The sequence below is a fragment of the Pristis pectinata genome, chromosome 2 (genome assembly GCF_009764475.1).
Source record: "Pristis pectinata isolate sPriPec2 chromosome 2, sPriPec2.1.pri, whole genome shotgun sequence".
NCBI classification, from domain to species: Eukaryota; Metazoa; Chordata; class Chondrichthyes; order Rhinopristiformes; family Pristidae; genus Pristis; species Pristis pectinata.
Window position 1 is genome coordinate 64,602,576 of NC_067406.1, and position 27,338 is coordinate 64,629,913.

At 40.8% G+C, this 27,338-nt stretch overlaps 1 protein-coding gene across 4 annotated transcripts in view; it reads right to left on the reverse strand.

The window, feature by feature from the left end:
* gabrb1 (gamma-aminobutyric acid type A receptor subunit beta1) overlaps window positions 1-27,338 on the reverse strand; it is a 200,386-nt gene that overhangs the window by 52,413 nt on the left and 120,635 nt on the right. For all 4 annotated transcript variants that reach the window (XM_052039949.1, XM_052039958.1, XM_052039940.1 and 1 more), the window contains exon 5: window positions 13,108-13,190. In XM_052039949.1, coding sequence (XP_051895909.1) covers window positions 13,108-13,190 — 83 coding nt within the window. The remainder of the gene's footprint in view (window positions 1-13,107; window positions 13,191-27,338) is intronic.

Consider the following 27,338-nt stretch of genomic DNA (forward strand, 5'->3'; position numbering starts at 1 on the left):
TGTGGAGAATTCTGTAAATGCAGTGGATTCTGCAGTGTGTGAGAAAAAAATTGACTATTTTTGAAGCTACTGACTGTCGAAGGTTGGATTACAGAGTGGAGGGAACTAAACTCTGCATCTTACTATGTTGCAGCTGTGAGTGGTTGGTGCGATACTGGGTGAGGAAACTGGAAAAAATGTTCCAATCCCCAGTCATTCTGTCAGTAATTTTCATGGCAGGAAGGACCAGGCCTAAACCTAGAATTGGTGTTACACATTTATAATATGTAGAATGTACAGTAATTTCTCTGGACCTTCAATGGGAGAATGGTTGAACCTTGGAGAAGCAGTGCTAATGGGTGAAAATGTCTGCTTCACCAGGGATCCAGCCAATCTCTCCCTGACATTCAGCAAGACATTGGGATATTGAGGACCTGGCCCCATTTTTCATGCAAACCACTCCTTTTTTTCACACAAAGCGTGGTTGATATCTGGAACACACTGCCAGAAGAGGTAGTGCGATCAGATGCAACTACTATATTTAAGCAGCCTTTAGACATTAACTTAAATAAGCAAGGATAGAAAGGTATGGTCTTAATGCAGGCAAATGGAATTAGTGTAGATGGGCAAAAAGATCAGCATGGACATGATAGGTCAAAGGACCCACTTCTATGGTGTATGGCTCTATGACTCCTTAATTTTTACTACCAATTAGAAGAACAAACCCTATCATTCACAATCTGTAAGGAAGTAAAAAAATCAATCCATGTTAAATTACTGTACATTCTTCACCATCATTTTGTTGATAAATTGCATTGTACCATATGGATTTACCATTGTTTTCTCTGCAATATTGATTAAATTAATATCATAATCATCATAACAAAACACAAAATTCCTTTGCACATTCACCACATAAATGGACTGAAATGCCACTGAAATGAAACAAAAAATGCAAAAGGCAATAGTGCATTTAAAAAATAACTTTGTTAAAAAAACATAATATTTTATCTAAGAGAGATAAAATGGGCAAATAATACAACTAATCACAGATCATCACAGACACTGAAGCTTTTCTGCAATGGGAGAAAGGGAAGACTAGAGGACTCAAGATGAGTGTTTTGTGCATTATGAAATCTATGTGCAAATTTCTTTTACAGTATCACATTCTCCTCTCCTGATTCCTGTTGCTGATCAGAGCACTTTTGATCTTTGAAAATTTTTGATTTTGATCAGTCCTTTCTACTGCTATCTTATTCATACCCTCCTTTCCCTCCTCTCTTCCTACTCTCCCCTCTTTTACTCCTCCAACATCGTGGGCCGAAGGGCCTGTACTGTGCTGTAATATTCTATGTTCTATGTTCTCTTGTCCATCCTTCCCTAATTGGTCTCCCCCTCTTCCCTTCTCTTCTCCCCATCTCATACATTTCCCACCTCCTTTTAGTTCCTTCCTCCTATCGGTTTCTCCTCCTCTTCTCTCCTGTCAGCCAATCCTTCTCCTGCCGTCCTTCTTCCACTCCCTCCCCTTACACCTTCATCTCATGCCTGTGTTCCACCTCCTCTCTCCACTTCCACCCTCTGATCACCTCTTCTCCCTCATTCATCCCTTTCACCCCTTTCCCCTCTTCCTTTACTCCTTTCTTTCACTCTTATTTGCCTCCCTCATTCTCATTACTCCCTCATTCTCTTACTTTCCCTGATCTTTTCCACTCTCCCACCTCCTTTTAACCTTTTCCCCCAGAAGTCCAATATTCCCTGCCTTTTACTGACTATCAAACTGGATGCTGCAACAATAACAACTCAAATTTTAACTGTGCCTCTAATCTACTAAAAATATCCCAAGACTTTTCATAGGAGCATTATAAGATAAAAAGGCAAGCTGTAAGAGTGAGTTTGAAAAATGGGTTTTGAAGGAAGACATAGAGAAAAGAAGAGGTAGATAAGTGTTTAGGGACTGAATTCCAGAGGTAAGGCCAAGCTCAGCCAACAGTGTGGGTGCCAGTGGTGCCATGTGATAAAAATCTATACATGCACAAACCACTGTTCACATGTTATCAATGAGTATAGAATTCTAATTCTAATACAGATATTTTATTGTTTAAACAATTAGTAACATTAAATTGATAGTTGGACCATGTTATAGCAACTTAGGGGAAGAATGCAAGAAAGTGAATAGTCATGTTTCTATTTTATGGAAAATTTCTTAAGACACTGGCAGCTGTTTCTTGGCTCATCTCCCAGTTGAAAACCACATAAGCCATTATTGAAAATAAGGGAATATATTTTTGCTGCACTCAATGTAGATAGAAACATATTGGCCTCATTCTGGCAGGACAAGAGAAATGTAATGCCAGCTGATGCAGTTGTAAATAATGCCTTGTTAGATGGTCGTCGAGTAGCAGTGACACTGGTTATTTTCAAGTCAGTGAGCCAAGAACAGTGTTTACTCAGCTGCATAGTAGCAGGTGACTTCCATGAAGGGATAAGAGGGAAAGAGCTTCTTACAGCATGTAAAGCTTGCTGTCAGTAGCTTCCCAATGGTTTAATGAGTAACCGTATTGTCCAGATCCAGAAGTAAAATACTGCAGATGTTGGAAATTTGAAATAAAACAGTCAGTGATGGAAATACACAGCAGGTGTTAACTAGTCCTATTGCCTTTCAGCAGGCTCCACCACCACTTCTCCTGGTCTCAGATCAGCCACGTTCTCTTCACCCCTCCCCATTTTCTCTGCAACAAAACTGTTTTATCTCTAACTTTTCCTGGTTTGAATGAAAGGTCACTGGCCTGAACAATTAACTCTGGTTCTTTCCTCAAAGGTGCTGGCTGAGCTGCTGGGTATTTCCAACAATTTCAGTTCAATTTGAATGGAAAACACAGATCAGGCACTGGAATAGAATATAGCGGTTGGCCATTCACTCTCTCCAGGATGTTCAATCAATCATTTCTCATATTTCCTTATAACAGAGTCGGCCATTCATCCCATTGAGTCTATGCCAGCTCTCAGGAAAATTCCATTAAACCCATCCCCACACTTCTTTGCAACTTATTTTCTAGGGGAATCACTTCACCATGATTCTCCTACACCCACCTACATCCAGAGTAATTTACTATGGTCAGTTAGCGTACTAACCAGGGATAATGGAAGGAAATCAGTGCACCTGGGAGAAATCCATATGGACACAAGTAGAACATGCAAATTGCACACTGGCTGATCTGCATATAACCAACTGCATCTGCCCACCTTGATTCCATAATCCTTAATAACCAAGGATCTATTAATATCACCTTAAAAGAAATTGAAGTTTTCTCAACAGCGTTTTGTGAATAGCGTTCTAGATTCCCATCAGCCTTGTGTGATGAAGTACTGCCAGTTATCAATCTTTCATGATTTGACTCATTTAGGGTAATGCCTCCCTGTTCTGGACACCTCCACCAAAGGAAATAATTCACTCAATTTATCCTATCAACTTCCTTACTCATCTTCAATGAGGTCATTGGTTAGCCTTCTATTCTCAAGTGTTTGGCATGCGAATGACACGGCTAGCCCACTAGTCAACAAGAGAGTAACTTCAGCCTCAATCCTAGGGATGTTGGCCAGAGAGAAGACTCTGCTATTTGTTTGCTTATCCTTCCAGTGAATTTGGAGGATTTTTCAGGGACAGTGTTGGTGGTATTTTTGCAGTGCCTTGAGATAGGTAGCATTGGTATTGGTATTGGTATTAGTTTATTATTGTCACTTGTACCGAGGTACAGTGAAAAGCTTGACTTACAAACCGATCGTACAGGTCAATTCATTACACAGTGCGAACGATTATAGTAAGGGTAATGAGTAGATCTGTAGAGATCAGCTTGCAACGTGACGCCACGCTCTGGCACCATCTTGAATGTCATCTCGTAGTCCAACCAGGGATGTGGGAGGAAGCTGTAGGTAATCCAGGTCTCAGAAGCATATCTATTTTGTTACAGAAAGATAAATCCTGGTCGCTTATACATGTGCAACTAGATGCTATTGGGTGTTGCATATTGGCCTCAACGGCTGCAGTATAAAGAGGGAATAAACAGTCATGGTTCGTGTTCCTTATTTCTGCTTGATCCTCCTGAGAATCATGCATGTGTGATGACCTGAGCTCAGGATTCAGTTGCTCTATCTGCCAGCACCCTCAGTGTAGATTCATCTATATGCTCCAATGCATTAGGCTGTTGTCATCCATAAATTTTTAAATTTAAATTTTATTTTTTTTATTTACAGCGTGGTAACAGGCCCTTCTGGCCCAACGAGTCCGCACTGCCCATTTTAAACCCAAATCAACCTACCCGTACATCTTTGCAATGTGGGAGGAAACCGGAGCACCCGGAGGAAACCCACGCAGACATAGGAGAATGTACAAACTCCTTACAGACAGCGACAGGAATCGAACCCTGATCGCTGGCGCTGTAATAGCGTCGCGCTAACTGCTACGCTACCGTGCCAAAACATTTTGAACAAAGCATTCAAAAAGGGGGAAATTGAGGAACAAAGTAGAAGAACTAAAGAAAAAAATATGAATTAGCCTGCACGTATGTCCCTTTAATTCATCATTCTAGCAGAATCCCTCTGAGGAGGGGAAGGCAGGTAGTGCAGGAATCCCCTGTGACTGTTCCCCTCTCTGACAAGTATACCATTTTAGATACTGTTGAGGGGGATTGTCTCTCAGGGAAAAGCAAAAGCAGCAGTCAGATGCTGGCTCTTTCGTACAGCAGGGTAGGTCAAAGTCTAGGCGAGTGGTAGTGATAAGGGACTCTATGGTCAGGGGCACAGATAGGCATTTCTGTTGCCGTGAGCAAGACTCCAGGATGGTGTGTTGCCTCCCTGATGCCAGGGTCAAGGGTGTCTCATAGTGGTCACAGGACATTCTGAAAAGGGAGGGTGAGCAGCCAGAGGTTGCGGTCCATATTGGTACCAATGACATAGGCAGGAAGAGGGATGAGGTCCCACAGAGTAAATATAGGGAGTTAGGCAAAAGGTTAAAGAGCAGGATGTCTAGGGTTGTAATCTCAGGATTGCTGCCTGTGGCATACGCTAGGTAAAAGTGAGGGTAGGAATAGGAGGATAAGGCAAATGAATGTGTAGCTGAGGAGTTGGTGTAAGTGAGAGGGCTTTAGTTACTTGCACCACTGGGATCTCCTCTGGGGAAGAATTGACCTGTATAAGAGGGACAGGTGCATCTGAACTGAGGGAGACCAATATCCCTGTGGGGAAGTTTGCTTGTGCTACTCGGGAGGGTTTAAACTAGTTCGGAAGGGGTTGTTGGACCCAAAGTGTATCACATGAGAAAGTTGAAGCAAATATAGAGGTTAAAGCAAACAAGTCCAGTAGCAGGCAAGGTAGGGGAAGGGCAGGGAGTGTGAACAGTCTGATAGACTAAACTGCATTTACTTTAATGCAAGAATCCTGACAGGTAAGGCAGATGAACTCAGAACATGGATTGGCACATAGGATTGTGATATTATAGCTATTACAGAAACACGGTTGAGGGATGGGCAGGACTGTTAGCTCAATGTTCCAGTGTACTAATACTTCCAGCGTGACAGAGATGGAGGTAAGAGAGGGGTGTTATGGACTCAGTGAAAGTCCCTTTAAGATAGAGAGTGTGTGTGTATGTGTGTGTGGGGCGTGCTTACGTCAATAGAAGATAAAGGACGTAATGACGTTGTTGAAGAAGTCAGAGGAAGAAGGAGAGAGAGAGAGAAGGGAGAGAGACACCAGCCTGCTTGTTTTCTCTGTCGATGGATGAGAAACAATAACTGTGTTTGCCACTGAAACCCATGTATGAAAGTTGGAAGTAATCCGGTGGAGTTCACTTTATTGCTGACCTGTAGAAGGAAACAGGTATTTGTGTGTGGACGACCACGGTTCGGATGCTTTTCGGGGTGAGGAAGTCACTACCGAGTAAACACTGAAGTGTCGTTTGGGTTCCATCATGGAACAATTGGATTTCGTATGTACTCTCTCTATGTTTTTCTACATCTACATCTTATCTTCAGACAACGGTGGTTGTTGAAGAAGCCCTTGCTCATGTTTCCCCTTATGGCTTGCGGAACTGAACTTTAAGAACCATTCAGGAACTGGGAGTTTTGGACTTTGTCACACACACACACAAAGAGTTTAGTTTTGGGGTTAACGTTCGAGGTTTAACATTCTTGAATTCTAACATACTAACATTTTTACTTTTATTTTACGTATTATCATAAGTAGTGATTAATAAAATAGTTTTTAACACTGAATCATGCTCAGTGTGTTTCTTTTGTTGCTGGTTCGTGACAGGGGGAGATGCACCAATGACTCGGGAGAACATCACGGCTGTACTTAGAGAGGATATCTCATGGGGAGTGTCCAGTGAGGTCACATGGCTAGAACCTAGAAATAAAAATGGGGTGATCACTTTGATGGGATTGTACTATAGTCCCCCTTCCAATGGTTAGCTAGAATTAGAAGAGTATATATGTAGGGATATCATACATAAGTGCAGGAATAATAGGAGTGTAACAGTAGGTGATTTTAACTTCCCTAATATTGACCTGGACTGCCTTTGTGCTAAGGGATTAGATGGGGCAGAATTTATTAAGTGTGCCCAGGAATGCTTTCCAAGGCAATATGTAGATGGCCATACTAGAGAAGGGGTTAGACTCGATCTCCTCTTAGGAAATGAGGCTGGATAAGTGGTTGATGTGTCAGTGGGGAAGCACTTTGGACCAGTGGACATAATTTTATTAGTTTCAAGATAGTCATGGAAAAAGGTTGGACCTAAATCGGGGAAGACTAATTTTGATGGCATCAGACAGGAACTCTCAAAAGTTGATTGGGAGAGGTTGTTTGCTGGTAAAGGGACATCTGGCAAGTGGGAAACATTTAAAAGTGAAATACGAAGAGCTCAGGGCGAGCATGTTCCTGTTAGAGTGAAGGGCAAGGCTGGCAAGATCAGGGAAACTTCTTTGGCAAGGGACATTGAGGGTCTGATCGGGAAAAAGGAGACATGTTTTAGCAGCTGGGATTAAACAAGTCCTTTGAAGAGTATAAAGGATGTAGGAGTACACATAAGAAGGAAATTAGGAGGACAAAAAGGAGCGGGTAACATAAAGGAGAATCCTAAAAATATTCTATATGTATATTAAGAGTAAAAGGGTAGTCAGGGAGAGATATGCTCCCCTTAAGGATCAATGTGGTAATCTAGATGAAAAACACGATGATGCTGGAGAAACTCAGCGGGCCAGGCAGCATCTGTGGAGAAAAGCAGGCGGTCAACGTTTCGGGTCAGAACCCTTCTTCAGGACTGAAGATAGGAAAAGGGGAAGCCCAATATATAGGAGGAAAGAGCAGAGTAGTGATAGGTGGACAAAAGAAGAGAGGTGGGGTGAGCACAAGGATGTGATAGGTAGATGCAGGTACGAGATAGTGATAGGCAGGTGTGGGGGAGGAGGGGAGAGCAGATCCACCAGGGGATGGGTCAAAGGTAAGAAGAGAGATGAAAAAAAAGTAGAAAAAAAAAGGCTAGGAAAGGGAAGAAGAGAAAAAGCATGGTGGGGGGTGGTTTGTGGGGAAGGGGGTGGGGATTACTTAAAGTGGGAGAATTCAATGTTCATGCTGTTAGGCTGCAAGGTTCCAAGATGGAAAATGAGGTGCTGTTCCTCCAGTTTGCACTTGGAATTCTCCTGGCAGTGGAAGACAGTCGTATCAGTGATAGTGTGGGCGGGCGGGGGAGTTGAAGTGACTGACAACGGGGAGATGCAGGTCGCGGTTATGGACAGAGCGCAGTTGTTCTGCGAAACAGTCACCTAGTCTGCGTTTGGTCTCACCAATGTAGAGGAGGCCACACTTGGACACCAAATGCAGTAGATGGTATTAAGGGAGGTGCAGGTGAATCTCTGTCTCACCTGAAAGGAGTGTTTGGGTCCCTGGATGGAGGTGATGGAGGTGATGGAGGTGGTGTAATGGCAGGTGTTGCACCTGTGGCGGGGGCAGTGGAAAGTCCCCTGGGTGGGAGCAGGATGGGTGGTGGGGGGGGAGGGGGGGGAGGAGTGAACTAGGGAGTCGCGGAGGGAACGGTCCCTGAGAAAGGCAGAAAGGGGTGGGGAAGGGAAGAATGTGGTAATCTATGTGTGGAGCCACGGATTAGGGATAGTCAGTGTGGGAAATCATGTCTCATGAACTTGTTTGAGTTTTTTGAAGAGGTAACAAAGAGGATTAACGAGGGCAGGGCAGTAGACATTGTTTACACGGACTTTAATGACGCCTTTGACTAAGTCCCACATGGTAGGCTAGTCCGGAAGGTTAGAATACATAGGATCCAGGGTAGAAGGCAGAGGGTGGTAGTGGAAAGTCGTTTTCCAAATTGGAGGGCTTTGTCACATATATTAATGATTTAGATGAGAATGTATGTGACATGGTTAGTAAGCGTGAAGATTTTTTCCTCCTCTTATTTAATATTGACACTGACCATTTATTAGAAAGGTGTTAACACCTTTGTTCAAGTAGCAGAGGGTGGTGATGAGGTACAGGCACATTAACCAGCCAATAATACCAACTGTGATCTAATTATCTCTACTTTGTTTTGTTGACAGAAAAGGCAAACGCTAATTATTTATAACTGTGACAAAGTGATCCTAGTCGTTAACATCTGGGAATGAAGGAAAGGAGGAGAGGGAGGGAGAGAACATTTCTTTCTTACTTGAGCTTAATTCATACTATTTGTATCATTATTAAAAGAATTGCAATTGTTTGCAGCAAGATGAACCTAAATGGAAGATACAGAACCATGGTTTTGGCAGGCTGTGCGGTCAAGGATTAGGGACTGCAGCATTAGGGAAGACTTTGTTCTATCTTTTACTAAAAGCAATTGTTTGTCTGTGTTTATATTGTGTCATTAGGAACACTGCAAAGTGATTGCTTTGCGGAGCACCCATGCTAAGTCTGTAGTAGTGGCCCTGAGCTTCTGGTTGCCTGTCATTTTAATTCTCCATCCCACTCCCACTCAGACCTCTCACTCTGTGGCCTCTTGCACTGTTACAATGAGGCTCAATGTAAGCTCGAGGAACAACTCCTCATTTTTTTATCTGGGCATGTTGCAGCCTGCAGGACTTAATATTGAATTCTCCAACTTCAGATAACTTGATCTTTCCTTCTGTTTGTGCCAGGACTGGCCATTTGTGCTTGCCATTCCTCTCTTCTTTTTTGTTGTTTAATTCGTATATTCTGGTTTATTCAGCAAGTCCCAGCAGACCAGACTATACAACATTGCCCAGACTTCACAACATTGGCAACACATTACACAGACAAGGGAGCTTAACTGTCCATTCAATTACAACCCATTTCACCTTATTGCAGACATTCACTTTGTTCCACCCCCAGTCTGCCACTTAGACTAACTTGTTTTCTCTCTTTATCAGTCCTGATGAAGAGTCTTTGACCTGAAACATTTAACCAGTTTCTCTTTCCACAGATGCTGCTGGACGAGTTGAGTTCATACAGCATTCCTGTTTTTGTTTCACATTCCAGTGTCTGCAGTTTTATTAGTTTTATAGTGCAATCCTCTTTATGACCTGACTTGACTCCTTTTAGTTGGTTGAGCCAGGTAATTGGGTCAGGAAATGGACATTGTATCACTGTGACATCTCCTTCATTTTTGAGGATGAAGCAGTGAATTGACACGTTTCATACATTTAAACGCACATACAGTACATATGGATGTATGAATTAGGAGTAGAGCACTTGGCCTCTCGAGCCTGAACTACCATTTAGTAAAATTGTGGCCGATCTTATACTTTTCTCTGGTGACCACAATTACACCTCGGAGAATGCTTACTTTTCCATTTGCACAAAGGGGATCAGAATCTGCAATAGTTTGTGTGGACAAGGCTCAGAGCTGCCTATGAATGTTCTGGAAGATTAAAGCCGAGATTCTTCTGTGTTTTATCTATCAAAAAATCTTTATTTGGGATTTCTTGTTCATTTGGTTTTCCCAGCTTTATCAAAATTTGAAATCACATTGTTTAAAATTAAACTCATTGTCCAGGAGGGTTTGCACAATTTTACTTAATGGCGAGGGCATTGATAGTTGTGGAGAGAAACAGAATGAAAACAAACCTTCAATCCACTGAATCCACACCAACCATCAACCACCTATTTTTATACTCACCCTATCCTAACCCATTTTATTCTCCCCAGATTCCCAGAAACTTCATTTCCCTTATTCCATTTCATGCCATCTCCCTCTTCTTTCACTTGTTAACCATTTTTGTATTTGTTTTCCTTCATCATTTTCTGAAAATAGATGGAAAAGCAATGTCCAGCCAAATAGTGAGCAGAAACTTGGGTGTCTCTTGGGAGGTCTAACGATGCACCACATTGAAATGTTCATTTGGACGTTAGCAAGTCAAGCGTGACAATTACTGGTGCACAATACTCGGCCACAGAGTATGAAAAATACAGCGTTGATGTCTGTAACATTGATGTATGTACTCTTCGGCTTGTGCTTGCCGGCTACTTAACCAGCTTCTTCCTGTCTTCAGCTTGGCACCATCTTTATTCAGGTGTGGGCCAGACTCATCTGTAGGTAGACTGTAGAGGGGTCATGTCATGTGATTTTGCTGCAGTGTTACCATTAGGGCCTACCCAATACTTGCCCTTTGACTCTTCAGATAAGTGCCAGACCACCGAAAGAGGGAGCCATAATTTCTTCAAAATGAGACTGCACTGGCTCTATGATAAAGCATTCTGCTCACCTACCCTCTCCCCATAGCACTGCAAGTTCTTTCCTTTCAGGAACCCATCCAGCTCCTTTTTGAACTACAGTTGAATCTGCCTCCACTACCATGCCAGGCAATGCATTCCAGACTCTCAACATTTGTTGTGTGAAACAACTTTTCCTTGTGTTTGGTTCTTTAGCCAATTACCTTCATTCTACGTCCCCTAGTTCTTGACCTCTCCACCAACTCATGGTTTTAAATACCCCTATCAGATCTCCCCACAACCTCCTCTGCTCCAAGGAGGACAACCCCAGCTTCTCCATTCTATCCACATAATTAAAGTACCTCATCCCTGGTATCATGTTGATAAGTCTTTTCTGCACCCTTTACAAAATATTCACATTTTATTCCTAGAGTGTGGAGTCAAGAACTGGACCCAGTGCTCCAGTTGTGAAATTGTTCGTCTTGACTTCTTAGCTTTTGTACCCTTGTACTTTAGTTTTGTAACTACTTCCTTAATGTGCCCTGCTATTTCAATGAACTATGTAAAATGGTCCTAATTTTCTCTGTTCTTGTACCCCTTCTAGAATTGTTCCCACTGGTTTATATTGCCCTTTTCTCATTTTTCCATGAAAAATATGAAGGACAGTTCTCAGGTTGGTAAAACTGCATTTGCCGCCTATTCACCCATTTCACAAGACTGTCTATATCTCCTTGAAATCTATTCCCATCCTCATTGCAGCTAATGATGCCTCCAAGTTCTTCTGAAAATTTAGAAATTGTGCCTTGTATACCCGAGACTGAATCATTAAAATATCTGAAGTAAAGCAATGATACTAGTAGCCACCCGGGTGAATTCCAATGAACAGAAAACAACTTTTCTATACCACTGTCTTTCCCATGTTATTTAAACAAATGTTCTATTTAATCTTTTATTTCATTTCCTTCAATCCTGATGAATAGGCTATTCTGTGGCACATCAAACACCTTTGGAAGTCTATATATACAACATCTACTACATTTCCCTCACTAAGCCTCTTTGTTACTTCCTTGATCAAACTTTATCATTAATTAGTTACAAATTTCCTTTAAAAAATACACACTGGCTTCCTAGTGATGACTAATTCTGTCCCTGATTCTTGAATTTCTCCCAGGACTGAGGTTATATTGACAAGTCTACAGTTATTGGGTTTACTTTTTTAAACAAGGGTTTAAATTTTGCATTTTCCTAGTGCTCGGGCAAAAATCCTGAATCCACAGATGTTTGGAAAACTATAGACTGTGCTTCTGCAATGTCCTTCCTTATTTCCATCAGCAACTGAGGATGTATCCCATTAGACCAAGTGACTTATTCACTTTATGTGCAGCTAGATTTTTTAGTTGGTATCTCCTCTTTATCATTTTTTAGCTCATCCATAGTCTCAGCCATATCTGAAACTCCAGTCACATCTTCTCCCTTGGTAAACAACAGTGCTCATTTAGTACCTCAGCCATACCCTCTGCCTCTATGAGTAAATCCCCTGTTTAGTCTTTGATCAGCCTCATCTCTCCTCTGACATAATTCAATGTAATCTTGAGAAACAGAACATCGTCTTCCAATTAGAACGCATTACATACTCTTAGTAATGAATTCAACATACCAGCTCTGCATTTCACATCTGCAGAATCCCATGCTTTTTTTAATCTCCTGGCAATTTCAGATTTTATTCATCTCTTTCGTTTTTTGCAGCTCCCTTTGAGATTTTTTACAATTCACTCCCCTTTACTAGCAGCTCTCAGCTGGCAACACCACGGCTTGTGACATTCAATCTCTCCTGGTCTCCAGCCTATTGCAGACCTTCCCTTTCACCCTTTCCTCCCCTCATCTTTCACTGCAATTGAAAACTTGTTTCTTTCCAAACTTTTCCTGATTCTCATAAAAGGTCCACAAATGCTGCCTGACCTGTTGAGTATTTCCAGTAATGATGAGTGTCTGTTCATAAAGTATATAGGGTGCCCTGTATTTTGAACTGTTGTGTCCGATGGCAAATATTCAACTACATAAAAGAAAGGTAAAAAAAATGATGCAAATGAAATAAAACTATTTCATTTCTTTCTTTGTATGTCTCCTCAGCTGGTGAAAGCTGCTGTCCTGTGGAGGGCTACAATCACACTCTATTCTCCGTTGTGTTAGCAGAGAATTTTGCAAGTGCTCAGTGATGAGGTTGGCAAGGATGGTCTGGAATAATTCTGAATAAAAGTCATCCATTGACGATCAAATTCTCTGACAAGTCAGGATCAGACCAAGGCAAAAATGTTGATTATTATGACATTTTCTACTCACTGATTGCTCCATACATCACAATACAACATTACCTCAATCATTACTACATTGTAATGGAACAGTGAACACAGTAGAACTTACAGCTCTCTATTTCAAGTGTGCAGTTCTGCTCATCTAAGGGATATCTCCTCAGGTCCATCATGCATGCTGCTGTGGTTGTGATTCTGTAATAGAAGAATGGAAGATGTTTCTAACTATATCTGAGAACCCTTCCAATAATCTTGTTTGCAATCTGACCCTTTTCATTTTTTTTGTTGTCTTGTTTGATCATGTTATGAAGGATTCATGTGAAATAACCCAAATGGATTCTAGTTCAGAGGTTGTTCTACATGAGTGGAATAATAGGAAAAGACAGTCATGCTGAATACAAAATAACTGCACCTTCACTTCACTTACTCTCTGATAAATGCTTTCTTCCACATGTATTATTGGTAAACCAGCTGAGGTCAAAAGATTCCATCCTTCTTGAAGAATAATGCAATATAGTTCCTTCACTGGCAATGGATGATACATTAAATATGCATTCATGCTTATTACTCACACAGATTTAAGAATTGTTTTAATCCCTGCTGTCTGAGTGGCAGACAGGGCCAAGTTAAAACCGCAGGATCTTCACATCCTCCCTGACTCCCTATTAATACTAAGACAATTCTTTCTATTTTTATAATATTTTACTGAATGTTTTGTCACTGACTCTCTGTCTGAACTAAATGTTCCATTATAAGATTTGTAAGAGGAAGTAGTAATCGTATAGTACTGTTAGATTATTTACTCACTAAGTGTTGATAACAAGCAGATACTAATTTGAAATTAAATGGAAACGATACAAAAGATAATATTGCTAATAACATTGAACTGGTGCCACTGTGAAGGGAAAGAAGCTCATCATCATGGACTGTAGCATCAAAAAAAGCCAAATCATATTATTTTTACATAACTGATAACTTAAACTTACAATATCAATGTGCTTATATGTTATGAAGATACTGGAAATAATGGACAATATTCCCAGGCATTTATCTTTGAGGCTCAGTATAAACAGGAAACCACAAACATTGTGGTTTCACAATGAACCATCACAGTTTGAGGAATTGTCACAAGCATTCTGCAGAGACCTGGTGGGCTAGTTCACTATACTACTAATCTACTTTAGCAGCTTTTCTGTTTTTGGCATTAATGTGAAGACCTAGTGTAAGTGCTAACAAATCTTTTGTTGAAGTGGTCATGATCTTGTGGAGATTTGGCAGCTCAGTCACATCTCTGTAGTGCCCTGTAGACCAAATGAATCCAGTGTAGTGACCTAAGTGACTTTCATGGGCAGTGATGTTGCTGATTGTGACATACAGGATTGGACTTGCTCACAAATCCACACACTTCTATTAACTTGTCCACCTCTATGTTTTCCCTGGTGTACATCTGATGCAATTACTGCAATGCAGAAGCTGGGATCTGTAACTAAAGAATATCTAGTACCTTTTCAAAAACAAGCTGGATAGCAAATTAGCGTGATAGGTCTATTGACTTGGTCTTCCCAGCACTAAAAATAAAGCATCCTCTGCTGGTCTGCTAACCAATTCTGTTGATGACTATCTGTTCTGATTTAGTCATTAAACACACTTAACACAGCAGGCTAACCTGCTATGAAGGGCCCTAGTGTACACCGAACAAGCATTAATTTTTGAGAACAAGAGATAAAATACTGTAGACACCAGAAATGTGAAAAAGAGAGAAAAATTGGTGCAAGAACTCAATTGGGTCAGCAGCATCTGCAGAGAGAAAAGGGTGTGAACTCTATGTCAGAAGCAACAACAAAACAGCTCCATACCCAAAATGGTCTACTTTCTCTTGCTGAGGGTTTCAGGGAATTTTTGTTTGTGTAATTACTTATAGGATATCCCTGAGGTACATGAAAGAAGTTGACTTCAGGTATGTTTTTGTGAGGGACCCCACATAAGACCCTGTGATGTTGAGACACATCAAGATTCCTGTTTCACAATAAAGCCAATGTCTTATCAGATGGTCAGGTGATGTTTGGGCTATTATTCTTGAGCCTCATAATTGGATATATAGTAGATTGTTACAATGCACCACTTCTTGTCTAGCGTGTTTTTTATACAGTTTGCAATTTAACTTTGAAAGATGAGTGTCTATAGTTTCAATGCCCAACTTTGACCCTTGCTTGAAGACAAGCAGAAGTACCCTGCCCTCTGAAGCACAAGTTTCAGATCTGCTAAAAATGCAAGAACTTTCTCCGTAGACAATTCCAGTAGCATCAAGCTTTCCATTTGTTTTTCTAAGGCTGTTTTATAGAAGGATGTACCCACATTTCATTTGGCTGCCCTCATTCAAATATGTGTGGTTGGGGTGTTTTCTATTAGACACTGGATCTGATACAATCTTTCATTATATTGTGGTGCTGAAATGGAGAAGGTCTCACCTGATGTCAGCTTCATCGGTTAAAATACCCTTCATTCGGGTATTCTTTGAAGCCATTAATCTCTATGAGAAGGGTGAATATCCTTATAATCCATACATAAAAGAACTCACACTTCTTAAGTAGTAGTTAAACTTATTTGCTTTATGTTTTGAGAGATAAGAAATAAGGTATTTTTTGGGAGAGGAAAAATTTATCATTGATGTGTTCTGAATTGATTTTCCTTCTGAAAGATTGAAATGACAAACAATCCTCCCACTATTGTTAATTCTGGTTGTAGGCACCTTAGGTGTTACATTCAAAGATGCCTGCAACAAGGAGCTAGTGAGGTTGCTGAATGCGGTTTATAGTGGATCAAAAGTTGCTATCTTAACATTACAAACCCATGTGAAACTCTTCCAGGTGATGTTTTTCAGCCTTTTGGATTTTGAGTCATGACTGCATCTGCTCTGACTCAAGCTTGTTGGATAACGAGTCTTATTTCATCTGCAAGCAGTTCTGGGTTCCATTTAAAGGTTATTTTCCAAGATTGAAGAACAAGTTGCACCATTCCTTACTATTGTCATGGAGACAGTTTTGTCACCTTGATATATTAACATAGTTTTACACTTGCTTTACTGCCAGGCAACTGGCATTTGGGAGATTTAAGAAGTGTGGTGTTGACTCAGTCTGGAATGAAGTTGATTTTTTTTAATGCAAATATAACGATGTTAATTTTCTTTTAAAGATTGGAACAGACAAAATAAATATACTTTATAGTGGCATCATTCATTAGAATCATTTTTGCACAAATCATATTTCCTCTTGAGATCTTCTTTCACAGCCTCCAATTCATTGTCTCCTAAACAAGTACAATCAGCCTCTGCCTTCTTCATAAAATCCACAACATGGGCCCATCACTTTAGCCTAACCTTGCCCCGTGAAACTTATTTCTTCTTACCTTGATCATCTTTCCTCTCTTGATCTGTTTGCATTACTTCTGATGTCCATGACCACTTTCCTGGCTCCAACCATCTCATTTTCACCCTGGATGTCTAATCCCTCAACTATCCACCCCTCATCAGGATGCCCTGGGAGCCTTTTGCTTCTTCATTCAACAGTGGCCAGTCAGTCCCTCTCCATCAGCACCCTTCTCCAAATAGCTGAACCTGTTCTCACATTGAACAACTTCTTCTTTGATTCCCCTCGCATCTACAAAGAAGTTGCTAGTGGAACTCAAATGGACACAATCTATGCCTACCTCTTCGTGAGACATGAGGGATATTCTTTGTTTCAGCCCTACTCAGGTACTCTCCCTCATTTATTTTTCCGGTATTTTTTTTTCTGGTGCACTGGTGATTGCATTCAGTGTTGCTTTTGGCCCTCACCAGAAAAATTTATCAGCTTTGCTGCCAATTGCTCTCCTTCCCTTTCTCAAGTTCTCCATCACAGACAAGTGACCAGCATCCACTACAAACTCATCAACTTTCCTCCTTCTTCTCAGGCAGTCTCTAGAGACTGATGATGATTTGCCTTCTTTCTGTTCTGTGGGTTTTGAGGTAACTGATGAGGCCAATGGGGGAACTGCAGTCTCTTCTACAGTTGCATCGGAAGATTCCTGACTGGGCAGGTGGATGCATAGTTATAAGGTGGTACGCTCCTCCCAATTACCCTGGGCTTTTATTTGCTCCCATTGCTCCTTCTCCATTATAAGTAGTTATCATCAGGGATTCCCTGGAGACAGTGAGATGATGCATTTTTCAAGACGGCTTTCAGAAAATCCTTGGATGTTTCCATGTTGGCCTGGGCATCCCTTCCTATTTCAGTGGTTGGAAGAGAGTGCTTTCAGAATTTAGTGTTGGGCATCAATGAAGTCTGCTCAGTGGAGATGAATGAGTGTGATTAGGGTCACAAGGCTAAGGATGCTGGTCTCAGAGAGGACACTGACATTGGTTTGCATTTCTTTCCAGTGGATTTGTGGAGTTATGCGGAAACAGTGCCTGTTCACCAGGTCTCAGTAGGAGGCAAGGATACCTGCAGACCAGTAGACAAAGGCAAGAGTGAACTTCACCATCAATGCCTGTCTTTGTTGAGAAGTTGTTCCTAAGATATGGGAAGTCGTCCATGTTCTCCAGTGTCTTGTTGTGAATCATTATTGCTTGAGGGCAGTGTGGTGGAGCGAGGGCTGGTTGGTTGAGGACCTTTGTGGATGTTGAGTGCAAGACCCATCCTCTTGAATGCTTCAATGAACGAGTCGGCAATGAGCCCAGTGGCAAGTTTGACAGAGGTGAGGTGCAGCATTATGGTGAAAATATTTGAGTAAAGTGTCAGTTCAATGAAGCAGCCTTGCTTGACATTGACCTGCCCTGATTTTGGCTGTGTTGAAGGCTTATTGGTTGGTATCATGACTTGTGGTAAGTGTAAAATGGAGATGAATTTCTGTAGGTAGTCAAATTTGGGGACAGTCCTCCAGAGTCTCTCCCAGCTGAGAGGGTCAAAGGCTTTAGTGAGGCTGAGAAAGGAGGTATGAAGTAATTGGTGCTACTTCCTGCATTTCTCTTGTAATTATCACATGGTGAGGATCATGTTGATTGCACCTTTAGATGAATAGAATCCACATTGTGAGTTGGGAAGCTGCTCTTTAGCCATTATGTGATGGCAGCTGAGGCAGACTCTGAAGAAGAGCTTTCTTGGAGTTGACAGCAGAATTCTCCTTTCTTGGTCACTACTACGGAGTCTTTAAAATTCCCTGACATATCCCTCTCTTTGCGTTATGTGGACAGTCGGGGATTTGTGACTAATGCTTCTAACTGCTGTGTTTTAGAACATCATCAGGGATACCATCTGCTCCTGAGGCCTTGTTGTGCTCTAGTTGGCATTTAGCCTTTTCTGTTGCTTGTTGGTAATGAATGACAGCAATACTGGACCAAATAGTCTGTTGTGAAATGGAGGAATGAATGCTCACCTCCAGAATAGAGTCATGGTTGAGTAGGTCCTCAAAGTATCCTTTTCCAGCAGGCAGTAACAGCCTTACTGTCCTCGATAAGTTCAGTTCCATTTTTGGTTCTCAGCAGGGTGGGGCATTGGGCATTTGGATGGCAGATGCTCTTGAAAGCGTTAAAGAACCCATACATGATATGGCAATCAGTGAGTTGCTGGCCTCCTGCACTTTTTCCACCCACAACTATCTGTTCATAGGGTCATGGGTTTTCTGCTGGGGCTCGCCATTCAGGTGCCTTTAGACTCTCACAGCGATGTTGACTACACTTCTTCCTACTTAGCTGCTTGAAAGGACTCCATTCAAGACTCCTACTTTCCCATTTCAGTTGCAGTTATTCTGACCATGCCAACTTCTACACCAGAGCTTCTGATATATATTTCTTTTATCTCCACTGAAGACTCTGCTCCACCATCGGGGACATGGTCTGTGGCTCTGGCCTTTACTTTTCAGACACTTCTGCTTTCATCCTTTCTCTTCATTGCCATGTCCACACCACTGAAAATTCCAGCCTCCACAATGTGGACTGTCCTCTGCCATTTCCAACACCTTCAACTTGGCGACTTCACCACCTTCACCTCTTCATTCCTTTGAAGATTCTGATATGACCATTCCCTATCTGACACCCTGATTTAATCCTCCATTTCCACCAATACTCACTCCCCTTTCTACAGAACCTTTCCTTGCAACTGATTGAATTGCAGCCCTGGCCCTTTTGTCTCCTTCCTACCCATGGTCCAGGGTCACAACACGCTTCCCCAGATGAAGCAGCAATCTACTTGTGCTTCTTTCAATTAAGTATATTGTATTCTCTACACATGACAAGGTCTCCTCTGCATCTTGGAAATCAATTGCAGATTGGGTGGATAAAATGTGGAATATGTTTCCGTCCTTGCTCCGTATTTATTGTTGCATTGAAGTTCAATATAAGGTCAAGGTACAACACCTCATCTGTACCAGGCATATTATAGCCTTCTGCACTCAGGTCTTTAAACGCTCAGAAATGAAAACGTCCTGTATTTTATATCATGTTTCCACAATGTTTCCCTTTTATAATTTTGGGTAATGATTCGGCCAAAGACCACATCAGGAGTGGAACAAAGTGCACATGGAAATCAATATTATGCTGCTGCAGCTGCCAGGATGCATAAGGGAGGATATTCTATTTCACTGCACATCCTGTCTGATAATGTAATCATTTCCCTCACTACTCTGTGCACATTATTTAGCAAGTACGTAGTAATAGACTGTCACCATGAATTATGAAGATGCATGTTGTCACTAATTGGTTTGGTGCCAGTTTAAGTACGAGAAGAGGAATAAAATGTAATTAATCTAAAATCTATCAATATTCCATGTTTCTAAGTGTTAATGTTTGTAAAAGTGGAAGCTTCTCAAATTGGATAACTAAATTTTATCAAAGTGATACTCACAAACACAATCAGGAGACCATGTACAGGGAATTATGTTACTCAATCTAAATGTAAAGATTTGTATGAAACATAAAGGAATTAGTTGTGAATTTTAAGAGATGTGAAATCAGTGATTCACTGCTCCTGTATCATGGATTACATCACACTCAGTTAGGAAATGGGTGATCAGGGAATACAAATGGGAGTGGGGGCATAAATTTTCTTTCTCGGTTACCCACCACCAATGCATGTTTTTGGTTGAATGATCAGAATCAGAATTAGGTTTATTATCACTGACATATGTCGTGAAATTTGTTGATTTGCTGTAGTAGTACATTGCAAGACATAAAGACCAATGCAGTACTTAAATAATTTTGTTATCAACTTGTACTGTCAGTCATGCCTTTAGTAAATTTGCTGCATTTTAACTTAAATGATTTTCCAGTTATATGTCAATTATTATTATTAACCAGCTCTAACTTAATATTGTTCCACATTAAATCTCCTGCTTAAAATGTGGGAACTAGTCGCAATTAAGAAACTTGCAATCTGAATCAGTGTTAACAATAAATAGATTAAGGTAAAACAAATAACTTGGCTGGATTACACTTTAATATGTTCTTTTGCTTTTCCACCTCCATTTTGATTGAAAGCGGAACATTATGATATCCCAGTGCTGAAATCTTTAATGTGTCCATTGTCATCAAAGTGTCACCTGCACCGCTGAGATATTTGCAGAAGACTGAAATAAAAGCAGAAAATGCTGGAAACACTCAGAGAAACAGAGATAACACTTCACCTTGAGAAAACGACAGAACAAGTTAGTTTTGAGTTGTAGCGACAGTAGGGGAGAGATTGGAATATCCCTGACAGGGTGCAGTCAGGGGTGTCAAGCAGATAAGGTGTAAATCCATTCAGGTTCATAGGATGAGAGAGAGAGCGAGAGAGAGAGCGAGAGAGAGAGAGAGAGAGAGAGAGAGAGAGAGAGAGAGAGAACCTAAAAGAACTGTGAAATCAGGACAATCAAAGAGTGAAAAGCAAAAGATAGCAGAATTTATGAAATACAGGGCTGAAGGACTTGCCCATGCCAATGGAGGGAGAAAAACTGAGCCAATATCACAGATGGACAGCCCAGTTCTATTACAGACATAATCAATTTTTCATGGACACAAAAAACATTTTGGATTTAAAATCTAAATGTAGTTCAATGTAATATAAATGAAACTAAATTACTGTAAATTGGGTTGTTGATTTAGAGAAGTGTTATATTGATATGCAGCTGAACAATAGAATCAAATAAATACCACTCCAAGGATAGATACTGAAACCAGAAAATAAACAATTAATCCCTGGAGAAGTATTAGGTCAATTGGAAGTAATATAAGGATAAATTTGAATAGTTTTCAAGGAAAGAAAAAAGGATGGTCCATTGCAAAGCTTTCCATGTTACCATGCACACTGTTTATAAAATTTGACTGCAGATGGGATACGTAAGTGTAAAAAAGACCATGCAATAGTGCAAATGTTCAGAAAATAGTTAAGTAAAATTTCCTCTTGATACAATGATATCTTGTGGAACTGAGTTAAACAGAGTGGGATTTGATCCCAGGTGCTAACTGATCCCAGGTCATGTTATCAAGGGATTCACAGTTGACTGTAGCATCCCCGTATGAGACAAAGAAAAATCACCTATGTCCTTAATTCAGAAGTGTTGTTCTGTGAATATATGAGTGCATATTCTAGTCAGATGCAGACAGATTAGAACTGGGCTAAGCTATGATGCTTTCCTCTCCCACCATCCTGCCCCCAACCATCCTCCAGTGGGCAGTACAAAGCTCAGCTAACGGAGATGATGCCTCATAGCTCCAGTGACCTGGGTTCAATCCTGCCCCTGATGCTGTCTATGTGGAGTTTGCACGTTCTCTCTGTAATCACGTGGGTTTCTTCCAGGTGTTCAGTTTTCTCCCATTTGTTCACTGTAAATTACCCCTAGTATGTTGATGAGTGGTAGAATCAGGTGGGGGTTAAAGGGAATTTGGGAAGAGTGAAATGGGTTAGCGTAGGATTAATATAAATGGGTGTCTGATGGTTGGCGTGGTCTCAGTAAGCCAACGAATCTGTTTCCATGTTGTTTCTCTCTATGCCTCCATTACTATCCAAACTCATGAATGATTACTGAGCACTTAGTGGTGCATTGAAATTGTGCCTCTGGCATGAATATCTGTTGGGAAGTTTTGACTGTCTGCTGCTCAATTTTCTTTTCCCAATATATATATATAGATATATGTTCATCTGTGGCCATACAGAGTACAAAGTACATTCCCTTCTTACAATATTTACCCTACATCCACATGGAATCAGTTTTTCAGTCTCAAACAGTTTATCATCAATACATTTGAGAGGTTATCGCACAGTGGCCAGGCCTTCAGTGTCCAATGATGGGAGGATCCTACATTGTGTCCTTTCCCCATAGAGTGCTTGCAGTGGCTGCATGAACCTTCAGTGCGTCCTTCAGCATGTAATCCTGTATGTACCATGCAGAGTACGCTTGTGGACGTTGGAAGACCAGCAAGTTTCAGGCAGATCAAACGGTGTCTATCACTGAGCTTATAATCTACCAGTATCAGTTGAAGTTTGTCTCAGTACGAATCCATGGGAACTCCCACATTCCCAGCTTCTATTGGCTATGTACTCCAGCAAGTCCTTGGAACCCCACAAAACAAAACTGAGTGGATCGATGGACAATTCATTCTTCAGGTAGACCTTTAAATTAGCTGACAGCACTCTGCACAATATGGTTTAAGACTCTGACTGCATTTTTCCTGGAAACAAGGAGCTAGCATATTCCATCCACGTTATGCAAGTGCTGGAGCAGAATGTTCATTAAGAATGCTTTCCATCCCAGCTAAAGCTGGCAATGATCCCAACTGACTGCTTGTACCCACACCAGCTAATTTATATAGCCTAGGTTGCAGCAGAGAATGCACTGATATGGTTTGGAGATTGCAGTTTTCAATACGTTTGCCCTGAATTATTTTAGTAAGACATTTCTGGTGAATTTACAAACAATTATGCGCCAGGTGAGTATCTTCAGTTGAACAATCATATTGCATTGGCTATGGAAAGGTTTCAGATTGTACACTCTCTGTGTGCAAGTAAGTAGTTATTTTTCAAAGGGAGAGTTCAGACATTGAGATAGAAAGGCATAAAAATATTATTAAAATTGGATTATTCCATTGTTTACATTGATTGAGATACAAATGGATCAGACCTAATTGATTATGTTAAACGTTTTTCACTTTTCCTGCAGTACAATGTTTGTGCAAAAGTGATGATGCTTCAGACGTTGGTCAACTAAAAAGCAGCTAAAATGTACGTAGCTGAATCAAGGTACAGGGTGATCAGTACAAGGAACAACTTGGAGAAATAACTCAATGATCTGCTTGTTGCTTTTTGCATTATCCTTTCCAACAATTCTACAAAAATGCACTCTTGGAGCCTTGGAATGATTGATAACCAAGTCCTGTTGGCCTTGTTAATGAATGAACCTAGCTCGTTCATCACCTACATGGTGTTTACAGTGCTGATACTGGTCTCTCAACTCATAAGATTCATACTCATGCATATGTTCCAAGTTATGCTCCTCCCATTCTTCCTCAGCTAATCGCTTCAACATATCCCAACTATCCTTATTATCTTGCATCTCCACAAATGTAGCTGCACTCCAGGAGCAGCTTGGGCAGCAAGACTGGCAGTATGGTAGTATGTACATGAGGTGCTACCTCAAGAAGGCACAATATATCATCAAAGATCCCCACCATCCGGACCATGCCATCTTCTCATAGCTACCATCGGGCAGGAGGTACAGAAGCCTTAAGTCTCACACCACCAGGCTCAAGGACAGTTACATCCCTTCAGCTATTTGACTCTTGAACCAACCTGCACAACTCTAATTATTACCCTAGTATAGCAACACTATGACCACTTTAATCACTTTGCACTGCAATGGACTTTTTTTTTCTAATTGTGTTCTTTCTTGTAAAAATTGTGTATAACTTATGTTTAACTTATATTTTTTTCTTGTGAATGCTGCTTATTTGATGCTGTTGTTGCGTGTGATGCTGCCGCAAGTAAACTTTTCGTTGCACCTGTGCATAGATGTACTTGTGCATATGACAATAAACTTGACTTTGACTTTGATGGATCTGGAGTAGGGAGATTCAGGGCAATGGGCAATTTGAATGGTGAGTGCAGGTGGTGATATGCAGCCAAAAGGAAGAGAGCCTCAACTACAAAATAACCAAAGGGGAGAAAAGGTTGTTAGAAGAAGAAATTTATTATGATCCAGAATGCACAAGGATGGTAAAATCAGATCCATAAATAACATACAAAAGAGAATTGGAGAAATACTTATGAGAGCATTGGGTTGTGAGTAGGGGGGATTGTGGGACTAATTGGATTGTTTTTTCAAGGATCTAGTGCAGGCATGATAGGCCAATAGTCTCATTCTGTGCTGTTATTGATGATGTTGTGATCATCTCTAGGCTCCCCACAATCATATCTCCCAGTAGTATATCATCGATATTGGGCAATATCCTGGAATTGCCTGCTACCCCATTTGGGATACTATAGCAATAAATTTGCAAAGGTTTAGCATCCTGCTAAAGGGTTAATGCAGAGAACATGTAAACAAAAAATCATACATTCAGGAAATGCCAGCATGTTCCTTAATATAACAACCTTGTTCCTTAATCCTTAAAAAAATCTCCATTTTGTTCTAAAAATAAGGAAATGGCTGTTAGTAGGTTCAATCTAATTGAACTATAGCCACAGTTCAATCTTGTTTCTCCTGACATTTATAAACTGTTCAGCCTTGGCTCACCTGGTTTATGCAGTCATTACTGAACTACTGCCCTGAACTGTAAGTCATTTGTTATCCTACATGTTGTAGTATTTAATCATCGATCAACTTGAACTATATTGTTGCTGCAAAAGTATGTATGAGGGATGTGATTATTAGTTGATAATCCATCACTTTTGCTGAATTTTTCAGGTATGATTCCACTTGATCGCATTTGCTATGACCTCCAAGTACCTGACAATAACACCATCTTGCAACTGTGTGGTTCCTTTAATGAGGGAAACATTCCACAATGGTTCACAGTGGTGGAATCAGTGTTCTGTAAATTTTCAAATAACTGAATCCTGTACACTATCCTTTTCCTGAATTTAGACAGCCTGAGTCCTTAATTCAGCGGAAGAAAAACATGAGCTGGGCCTGTAGTCAGCAGCCTCCAGCTCTGTCTGGTAGTCTGTGATGCTCCTTATTCAAGCTAACTATCTAAATCCTCATGGTGGAGGTATTTCAGCAGGTGCTTGCAATACTGGAGTTTCTGTAATGACTTTGCACATGTGTTAAAGCAGTACATACAGATGAAAAGAATAAGTGGTTTATTATAATGCACAGCATTTAATCTACATGCATGTTGAGTCCTGCTACAAATATGTTGTTCCAATCAGTGCCATTGAGACATAGAATCATACAGCACAGAAACAGCCCTTCGGCCCATTGAGTCTGCACTGACCTTCAAGGACTCATTTATACTAATCCTATGTTTGCCTTATTCCCATCAGCTCCATTGTCAATGTTACTCGTTACAAACTCTCCTGCCCAATAGTTTCACTGTATGTCCCCTGCATATAGAAACACTTTACCACTCATGTTCAAGTTCAAGTTTATTGTTGCCATGGGCATACATACACAGGGTATAAATGCCATGAAAATTAGCTTTTTGCAACAGCAGCATAGTGCATTACAAATGTGACAATCATAAGTTATCGTAAACTTAAATTAACATTAATTATACAGAGCTTACATGTATGCAAAAATAACAACAAAATAAACATAATGGCACTAGTGCAAGATTGAGAGAATTAAAAAAAAGAAATATGGTCTGAGATAGTGTTAGGATTTCTCAGATCGGTTCAGGAACCTGGTGGCAGTGGGGAAGAAGCTGTTGTTGAACCTTTAGGTGTGGGTCTTCAGGCTCCTGTACCTCCTGCATAATGACAGTATCGAGAAGAGGGCATGGCCTGGGTGGTGGGCCATGCCTGCTATTTAAAAGAAACTTCCTCTTCATTTAAAAGAAAGGTATTTTTGTCTGTATATATTTTATAGTTTCAGAAGTGAGATACAAGTAACTCATCAAAGCAAATTCATAGTCCTCTTTTAAATCAACACCAACTATAAATCTAGTTGAGTAACTATTTTGCTGGAGTATTCTTGATCACATGGATTTTGATGTTGAATCGACTTTTGGACTGTTTTATTCTGGATTTGAATTCAAAGGTAGCTGTGTTTCTATGTCAGATCTTGGATTTCATTGTTCCCTTGCTGAACTCAGCACTGGATCTAACTTGGACACCACTTACTGATGGAGTGGTTCACCTTTCAGACTATCAGAGATCATTTGATCTACACGAACTCTTCGCATTATTTTACCAATGTCAACAAACATATCTTTTGCTTCTACAAAAATGTACTACCTCAGCTTGCATGAGCTCGACTTGAAAGAGGACCAAGAATACTAAAAATGTGTTCCTTCTGGATCATATCAAAGTGATGCTTTTAACCCAACACCTTCTGTTCAAATCTATTATCCAAATGTGGTTGTTAAAGGCTAATGAATTTCTCTTTATTGAGAGCTGTGCTGGTTACGCCCTATGGGAGTGTGCAGAGTGGTTCTGCTCTTCAGCAAGTAATTGGCCAAGCAATGTTTCGTGCTGGGTTTTGAATATTTCTGCAACACTTGTTTCTTTTGAGCCCCCTTAACAATTCTGATTGATCTCTTGGCTACTCCATTTGAAGCCAGATGATAAGCAGGAAGAAGCATATGTTTAATACTACTCCATTTCGCAATCTATCTACCCTTGAGATTCAATGCACTACCATTGATGAGTCCCCACCATCAATATCCTGGGGGTACACCACTGACTAGAACTGAACTGGACCAGCCTATAAGAGCCTATAAGAACCAGCCTATATGAGTCATTCATCTTGAGGTGAATGACTCACCTCCTGACACTCCAAGGCCTTTCTACCATTTTCAAGACACAAGTCAGGAGTGCGACGGAATACTCTCCACTTGACTGGATGAGGACAGTGTCAACAACTCCCAGCAAGCTTGACACCATCCAGGACAAAATAGCATGCTTGACTGGCAATCCATTAACCTAACCCTAAATATTAATTCCCTGCAACACTGGCTCACAGTGGCTGCAGTTTGTACCATCTACAAAATGCACTGCAGTTACTCACCTGAGGTTCAAGACTGAAGACCACCATCACCTTCTCCAGTGTCAACTGTGTCTATCATTCAATAAGATCATGGATGATGTTACACCACAGCACCACTTAGAGTCACCAAGTCACAGAACAATACAGCACAGATACAGGACCTTCGGCCCAACAAATCCATGCTGACCACAA